At 34.5% G+C, this 8947-nt stretch overlaps 1 protein-coding gene across 2 annotated transcripts; it reads left to right on the top strand.

The window, feature by feature from the left end:
- The first annotated feature begins 3494 nt into the window (after window positions 1-3494).
- Window positions 3495-8659, top strand: LOC132606516 (uncharacterized). 2 transcript variants are annotated; one of them, XM_060320058.1, is made up of 3 exons: window positions 3507-4632; window positions 5112-5282; window positions 8226-8659. In XM_060320058.1, exons 1-3 carry the CDS (start codon window positions 4594-4596, stop codon window positions 8460-8462), a joined length of 447 nt encoding a protein of 148 aa, XP_060176041.1. In that variant the 5' UTR covers window positions 3507-4593; the 3' UTR covers window positions 8463-8659. The 2 variants fall into 2 exon arrangements, with proteins under 2 accessions (XP_060176040.1, XP_060176041.1); XM_060320057.1 differs by having other exon boundaries at window positions 3495-5282.
- The last annotated feature ends 288 nt before the right edge of the window (window positions 8660-8947 follow it).

Here is an 8947-nt window from a genome sequence, read left to right as displayed (position 1 = left end):
AGCTCTAAAGTCTCAGAGAGTGTTGGAAAGACTCAAGAGATTTTGAAATACAACCTGTAGAAAAATGTGAATTCGTCTGGTATTCTGGGAAACTTGTGATGTATGCTTGAAATCCTGTACTGGGCAAATATAATAGCTGTGTGAATAGTCATTTTCAATTTCTTATTCTGTGCACTAAAGGTTTAATTTATGGAGTAAAAATGCCTTAGTTTAACTTGAAATACTGTTAACCCAGCCGTTTGATCTTATCGTATTTGAACTCCAGTTAACAGTTATCTAGAGTTCATGTGTTGGTCAGTGCACATCTCAAGACCTTTATTTGTTAGGCTACATGAAGAATATGTAATTCCTGCTTCTTTTATGGACCTGAATATACGAAAAGAATTGTTGTGATATGTATTGTGAACACTTCTAATTGCTTTTGTTTAAGAACTGAAAGTTGAACCTGGTTGAGATAGTTCGTACATAATTATGCCTTTTGATAGGTTCATCCAGTATAGTGTTTATTTAAACCAGTATGAGTTTTGAAGCATGTTAAAGTTCTTTGAATATGTCCATAATGGAGTAAATTCAACTTGAAGTCTTTCCCCTGAAGCTAAATTTAAGCACTGGAAAATAATCTTTTGCTTGAATGAAAACACATGACCTAGGGACCTCAAAACTGGAAGCTTTATTTCTAGCTTTGAGTAATCCTTCACTTGTTTCTTATGGAGGAGTGCAAACAAATTTAGAAAGAAAATGCAATTATGCATGTAAGTTTAATGTTTTTTTTTTAGTATCTCTCATGTCAGTTACGAACTCCTAAACTACTTTAAGCACTGATATCCTAAAGGAAACGAGGCTTTCCATCGACTTGAAGTGTCGCGGGTTCATGAAGTTCTTTTTTTTAGATATGGGAATGATCTATAGGCTGCGTATTGAAAGGCCAAATGTTGGTATCTAAAAAGAAAGAAAACAGAAATAAACAGATACTTCATTTGATGAGCTAACTTGTTGTTACGTGGCTACTATTTTTTTTCTCTAACTGCCCACCATTGAATAAGCGTCACACTTAAACAAGTTTGTTAATGCATTTAAGAGTTGCTATCTTTGTGGTTGGCTGTTGTAGTTTGCCACTATATCTTGGGGTAATCGACTACTGCATTTGTTTGTCTCGATTTGATGAGTGACTGCTGCATTTCAAGGAATGATGTTGCTAAACCCTTCTACTCTCCTCCTTCCTCTTTGCTATTATGCTACTGTTACGTGATATACATGGCACATACACAATATACACAAGCTACTTATTCTTTAGTTTACATTTTATATGCTTAACGCTATTCATTGATCACATACTAATCCTCTTTTTGTTCTTTCATTTTTTTTCGCATGAACCTCACATACGAGTCCTTTGGACTCATCTCCTTCCGCATTCGCTCTTGGGCCAAAGCCCAACGGGATACCTTACCGAGTCAAACCCCATCAAACACATCAATGGATTCTGGGCCGAGGCCCAGATAGCAGCAACAGCCATAGCAGTTTAAAATACAATTGGGCCAAAGCCCAACAATGACGGGTTGCAACAGTTCAAAGAATGGGCTGAACCCATTCAATTTTATTTATTCCTCTATCTTATTCTGTTAAGCATCTAATTTGTATTGCATGGCTAACATTTTGTTTTGTTAAGTTAGATAAACCTTAGTGCAATTAGTAGGCTTAGTTTTAGTAATGGGTAGTTAGTTTAAGGAAGACTAACAATTAATTCCATAAGTTAATACTATTCTTTTTCATGTCTCATTTTTATTTAGGATAATTAATTTTCAATAGCATGAAATTCATATTTTTCTTAAGTCAAAGGAATCATGTTTTACTATCTTAGGAATCTCAAAACGTCACTAACACGCAGATAGGAACTAAAGAATATTTTGTAGACATCTTAAGGTTTCATCCAAATTATGCACACTTTAGTCAAATGTAGTTAACGAAACATAATCTCAGGTATTTCTAAAGCGCAAAGCTAATTAATACATAATTGTTAAAATTGTTTCACATAGTTATCAAAAAAAAAGTAAGTTACAAATTCGCATTTTTTCTTTCTATTTATATATTATATGTAAATTTTATTTCAAAGAGCATTATTATTTAAGGTCTTAGCAACATTTTATAAGTTTGGCTTAAATGGCATTTGAAGTTTCCTTTTGTGTAAACTATTATATTTTCTACAAAATCTTATTCTAAGTAGCATTTTTATTTAAAGCCATATCAACTTCTACAAGTTTTAAAATAGCATTTAAAATTCTCTTTCATGTAAATTATTATGTTTTACTTAAATCTTATCTTAAGCAACATTTTTATATTTTTATAAACCTCAGCAACATTTCTTAGTCTTTTTCTTAAAATTTCAGGCATCTTATTCAATATAATTAATTAACCTAAGTTTGGTCGGATAATCGTAAGTTAACGGATTCTAAAGGATGCCTAACCCCTTCCCTTTAGGATAATATAAAGCCCTTACCTAGAATCACACTGGTTAAGCAGACTATTAACGGAGGTTTAGTTTTAACTTTACCTTAGTTAACATTTAGATGTCCTAATTCATCGTTAAATTAATTAGGTGGCGACTCCTTAAAACAAATAAAATAGGAATCACCAATACGTCATACCCCTTAAATCGAACCCGGTTAAAATGGGGTGTGACAAGCATAATGTTGTTTAAGCCTTGATCGAGATATACATATTTCATACACAAAATTTGAGCGAATTTTTTAAGCCTTGAGCAAGATATACACATTTCATACACAAAAAATTTAGTGATTATTTTAAGTCTTGAATGTTGTATACAATGTTTTTGTAGTTGTATAATTTTAGAGAAATCTAACATGAACTTTATCCATGAAAATGTGAGCGAAACTCTAAGCCTTGAGCGAGGTACAAATTTCATACCGTTTTCATACATACAACTTTAAAGCTGTTCGCAAGGGCCAACTTGATCCTCTTCCCCAGAGATCTCAGATGAGGTCCTTGAACGAGATATACACATTTTCATACACTAAATTTTGAGCGAACTTTTTAAGCTTTGAGCGAGATATACATATTTCATACATAAATTTTTGAGCGAAAAAAATAAAATAAAATAAAAAATAAAAAAATATTTCTTAAAAAAAATAAAAAAATATTTTAAAAAATATAAAAAAAATTAAAAAATAAAATATATATATATATATATATTTTTTAAAAAAAGTATGTTTGTTATAGGGTTTGTAATGTTATGTTTTGTAAATAAAACTATCGTCACCTTTCGTAAATATTTCTCCTTAATATGTATATATACGTAATTTACCCATTGATTTATGTGAAATCTTGTTAAAGTATTCTTAAAAGACATTTTTTTAATTTGATATGTCATAATAAAGAAAGAAAATAGTTTTATTAGTTTAAAACTTATACAAGAACAAACAAAGAAATTAAAACTTAGTAAGAATTAAGCGGATTGGGCTATAACCCGCTTTTTTAGCCAAGTTCAGGCCCACCCATTTCAACAAATTAGTTTTTGGGCGAGTTAATAACCCTCCCATTTATTAAGTCAACTCATTTTTACCCGCTCAAATTCAGTCTAACCTGCCCCTTGTCTAACACATAACACTGGGTATTTTGTTGTGTTGGCGACGACTTAACTAATTTAATTTTTAAAATACTTTTCTTTAATTTTTTTTCATATATATATTTTTTTTTTTTCATATGTTTTGGGAAAGTTTCATAAGCCGCCAGCCCCCAAGCCTTTTTAGATGAACTCAAATTCAGAGCTCAATTATACTCCATGGAAATGCAGAAAAAAATCATGGCGGGAAGAGACCGACTCAGTGATTTACCCGACTCACTTCTAATTCACATTCTCTCAATTATTGGGTTACGGGACAGTAAAGCAGTTGTGAGAACCAGTGTATTATCTACACGTTGGCGGTTTATTTGGAAGTCCGTTCCACTATCACTCTACTATGATAGTTCTCCCAATGGTTACATTCCCATTTTATTGCTTCCACCAATAGAGACCTTTATTATTGGAGGTCTTGTCAGAAAATCATAAGGTTTAGGGGTGTTTTGTCTAGGTACGACACGTGTTACGTTAAAGATGTTGATTTATGGGTACATTTTGCGACTAAAGTTCATAACGTTGAATGTTTTACACTTGGGTTTTCCCGGGAAAGTAACCCGAGATATGAGCTTCCTCAGTTTGCATATAAGAATACGTCGTTGAAGAGTTTGATTTTATTTTTAAGTGTGAGTTGAACCCTTCTGGTAGTGTTGACTGGAGCAGGCTCGATTTTCTTTCAATCGCGTCCCTGAATTTGACGGATGGTGTCTTGGAAAAGGTATTATCTGGTTGTCCTAACTTGGAACTGGAGAATGTTTTGGGCATTAGTCGTGTGGAAATTAGCTCTGTGAAGCTGAAATATTTGAGCATTAAAGATTACCAAAATGAGAATGATGGGGTTCGTCTCGAGATATTAGCACCCCATCTTAAGTATTTTGAACTTTTGGGGTTTTGCGATGAGATATGCTTGCAGCGGAGAAATGTGGCTTCACTTGTTAGCGTAGGCCTATTTTTAGAATTTGATGGTGAAGGATCTTGAATTGGGTCCCTGGTGCATCCAGGTTTATTCATATTCTATCCGAAATTCAGATTATTATTTTTTGGTTGATATTTTCATTAGTTTAGTTACTTCAATAGTTCCACTACTTAGGATAATCTGATAACTTAGTAGTACTAATGAATTACATTTTCATGGCAAGTTTGGTCGGTCAGTTGAAGGTGGCTGAAAGAAACCTTTTTGAATTAAATTTTGGATGATGAACTGTGAGAACAAAGAGTTTTGCAGTGTACCGAACAAAATGTAAAATTTGAATTGATTTACATTGGTCATACCCTTTAAGTCATGTGAATGGGGTTTTTCAAAGTGCTTAAAAGTCCATCTTTGGATTTCCAAACCAACCTTGACCACTTTGATGTGGCAAAACGCAGTCCTATACTCCAAGTTGTTTTTACGAACTATTCAACGATTTTCATGTCATTTGATAACTATGTCATATTTCCTTGTTTTGACATATTTTGTTTTATCTATTTCGTTTGTAAGTGTCTGTCCGTGCTGGAGTTGGAAGGCTGGCAGTCTCCACCATCAAGCCGAAAATTCTTAAAACTTAATGCAGGCGTAGAATCGCTAGACTTCCCCGGAATTTACAGGTTTTTACAAAGTTCATTTCATCTTGAGACATTGGTGATTGACTGGTACAATTACAGATCAAAAGTAAGTTTGATTTAGACCTTTTTCTTTTTGTTATACTTCATGTTCTCTATATCAAGCAACTATCAGTGAACGAAGAGACAATATGTATCAACATATCTAATCTTAAGTAAATTAAGAAAAAGATCAAAAAAACTTTGTTCTGTTAAAATGGACTCATTTTGTTTGCCATAAAAGAACAGAAAAAAAAAAAAGAAAAAAAAGGAAATATGTAAACATACAGCTTGGTTTGGCAAGTGTTGGTCATGTGACCAGTTATAACTCTGCAAGACATGTAACTTGTTTTGGCCGGTGGCAAATTGCAAATTCACAGTTGTAACCAAGTCCAAGCAATTTGATTGGTCCAAATGGTGGCAGCCATTCCTATATAAAGAGCCTCCGGCTCTCATTTGAAAACACCAACATCTTCACAAATTAAGAAGAGTCCTCTTCTGCCTTTCTTTTCTTTTCTATACATTTGAGAACATTTTGTAAGAGTATTATATTAAGAGAGTTGGGTGTTGGGAAACACTTGTGTGAATCCTTCTTTGGAGTGATCTTGTGAGGTTATTCTCGTGGGATACTTTTGGGGTTATTAGAGTATTTACTCTAATTTTGTACTCTCTATTGTACTCTTATTGGTATAGTGAAATTTGTTCTTCTCCGCTTGTGGACGTAGGTCACATTGACTGAACCACGTTAAATCCTTGTCTCCTTATTATCTTTGTTATTGTCATTTTACTATGCTATTTTTGATAATTCCGCACTAACCCGGACTACCGATCCTAAGATGTCCTGTCAAACCATCTTGGTGATATATTTCAAAGATAATGATAAAAGGTTACAAAAAGGGGACTTGACTGCCTTACCTCTTCAAAAAGAAATTCTTGAACCGGTTCAATCATCAAGTAAAGAAAAGGTTGAGAAGGTATCAATCTTTGAGAAAAGTGTCGGAGTTAACCTTTAATTTTTTAATAAAGGTGGTGTTCGGGTCACCTTGCTAGCACCTCGACCGTTCTGTCGGATACCTGCTACTTCCTCAAGCACAGATACTATTACTAGGTAAATTTGCTCAAGGTTTAGGTATATGGGAAGAAATAAACTAGTATTTTTTTGACTTCACTGGGATTTGATCTTGAAACCTAATGGTGTCGGAGATAAGTGTTAATGTGTAAGAAAAAAGAGTGTTTCTGTATAGTTGGGTGACTCCTATTTGTAATGTGAAACATAACTAGCCTAAGTACTTTATGAGCTTTAGAACTATAGCTTATAACTAGTGGAGGCTTGCTCCCCTGTACATTATTGCCATAAGAACTAAGAAGTAGAAAAAGTGAGGAGTATTCTCAAGTAACATGTGAATTCACAAAAAGATCTAACCGAGAAGTTGATCTTACTACATTATAGGAGGTTGGCTTTGGGCTTTTTTTTTGAATTTTGAAGGAAGGGAGCTCCAACTGTCAACCCTTAAGTGCCCTCTAGCTTCTCTTGATAGTGAACAAAAGCTGGAAATTTTATTCTATGCGTCCAATAGGCCACACCATTGGCTTCTCTGTCACCTTGACTTCTTTACCTTGAATATCTTCAATAATAGGTTATAGTGCCAAGAAGGTTTGGGAACTCCCTTCACAGCATTCACAATAAGTAAAGAGTCGGCTTCCATCCAAATATTCCTAATGTCAAGACACCATTTAAGCACATAGGAAACTGCAAATGCGTTAGCTGCAATGTTTGTTCCATGGACTAGTGGGACTGCATATGCCATAATGATATCACCAGAAGAGTTCCTCGCAATGCCACCTGGTTCACATTGTCCTTGTCTGAAACTGCCATCCTTGTTTAGTTTTACCCATCCTAGATTAGGTTTGGACCATTTTACAATAGTGCTTGTCCATTGAGGTGAGTATTCCTCAAATGTGTTCACAAAAATTGATCCCAGGAATGCGTAGTTCGAATATTGGAAATTAGGTAGTCTCACTTATTCTCTCGCACTAGTGGTCGTAGTTTTGCTCTTTCGTTTATTGCCCTTTGTTGTTTGCTTATATTTATTGGCTCTTCGCTCTTGTTATTTCTAATTTTTCTCATTATCCTGATATGCTTGTCCTTATCTGACTCTTTTGCCTTGTTTTCTCTTGAGCCGAGGGTCTTCAGGAAACAGCCTCCCTACCTTTCTAGGTGGGGGTAAGGTCTGCGTACACTTTACCCTCCCCAGACCCCACATTGTGGGATTTCACTGGTTATGTTGTTGTTGTTGTTGTTGTTGTTGTTGTTGCTTTGTAAGGATTTCAGAATCTGCTTTTAATCTTGAAAGTTAAAGTTTTCTCTTTGTTGAATCAGCGTGCTTATTATTAAGTTTTCTCTTTGTTGAATCAGCGTGCTTATTATTCTGTTTTTGTGCAAGACGTTCAGAGGATTGTTCTCTCAATTTTATTTTTCTCAAGAAAATAGTTCGACTTGAGTTGATTTGACAGAATATTTATGTTGTCATTATCAAAAGTGATTATATGAGTAAGCCAGCAGTCAACTTTTTTTTTCCTAGTTTATGAAAAAGATATTTACACAAGGAGATAAAGGATCAGTTTCGATCAGTGGCGGAGTCGGGATTTTCACTAAAGGGGTTCAAAATATGTAGAAGTGAACGCACGAAGAAGTCGAAGGGGGTTCAACATCTACTAAATATACATAAAAAATAATTTTAACCATGTATAAATAGTGTAATTTTTCGCTGAAGGGGGTTTGGATGAACCCCCTTGGCTATGCCTAGCTCCGCCCCTGGTTTCGATGATGCTTTGAAGCATTTTGTTATTGTTTGCATGTACCATTTCGTAACATTTGCGAGCTCTTGACTTGTTCCTTGAATAAATAATTCATCACCTCTTTTTTTTTTTTTTTATCCACCATCAAATCCTTGGCTTTTTACTTCCATCTAAGGAGAATAACTGGCTAATATTAGCATATCGTTTCCTGCAGAACCTGTTGACAAGATACACGGATGAGGATGAACATAGCGGGAGGTTTGAGACACATAATTTTAACTGCTCATTGCGACATCTCAAGACCATCGAGTTCATTAACTTTCATGGAGCACTAAGTGATAATAAGTCTATACTTCCATTGGTAAAATATTTGCTCAAGAGTACAACAGTGCTAGAAAAGTTCGTCATTGCTGCCATATTAGAAGAGAGTGATGCATCCCAATTATGTTAAAATGGAACAGGGGTTCATGAGCCTTCCAAGATCCTCTCCACTCGCTTCATTTGTCGTTTCTTATTGATAATGTTTGGGCCCTTCTGTTTCAATTGATTGGAACATACCTAACAATTGTTGTTTTTTATGAAAGCGGTTACTCAATGTTTGATTTTTGTTGCTACTTTGTAGCTGATAAACAAAGTCAGGATTCTACCTGTCAGTGTTGAAGGAGTTGTTAGTAGTTCGTCATGTCTAACTAACAATGTGTTTATTCTCTAAACATCAAGTAAGAAAGCTTGCTCTAAAAGTTTTGTGCTTTCTATTCGTATTGCTGAATCCTAATCATGGTTTTATATTATAAAAATTTAAGGCTGAAAATCATTTTGCATAGAATAGTATTCAAGATTCACTACTTGCCCAAGGACTTGTTTTTGTGGCCTATGTTACTTTTAACTGGTGGAAAATTATTTCTAGACTTGGGCAGTGAATGACCTTGGAAAGGA

Source organism: Lycium barbarum, chromosome 8 (genome assembly GCF_019175385.1).
Source record: "Lycium barbarum isolate Lr01 chromosome 8, ASM1917538v2, whole genome shotgun sequence".
Taxonomy (NCBI): Eukaryota; Viridiplantae; Streptophyta; class Magnoliopsida; order Solanales; family Solanaceae; genus Lycium; species Lycium barbarum.
The sequence above is the reverse complement of the archived record's forward strand: the minus strand, read 5'-3'. Positions and strand labels throughout refer to the sequence as shown.

Excerpts from the sequence above, each read along its gene's own strand:
- LOC132606516 (XM_060320057.1), top strand. The coding sequence starts at position 4,920 with ATGGGGTTTTTCAAAGTGCTTAAAAGTCCATCTTTGGATTTCCAAACC. Across the intron at positions 5,283-8,225 it reads GGTACAATTACAGATCAAAA|AACCTGTTGACAAGATACAC; the intron begins GTAAGTTTGATT and ends CGTTTCCTGCAG.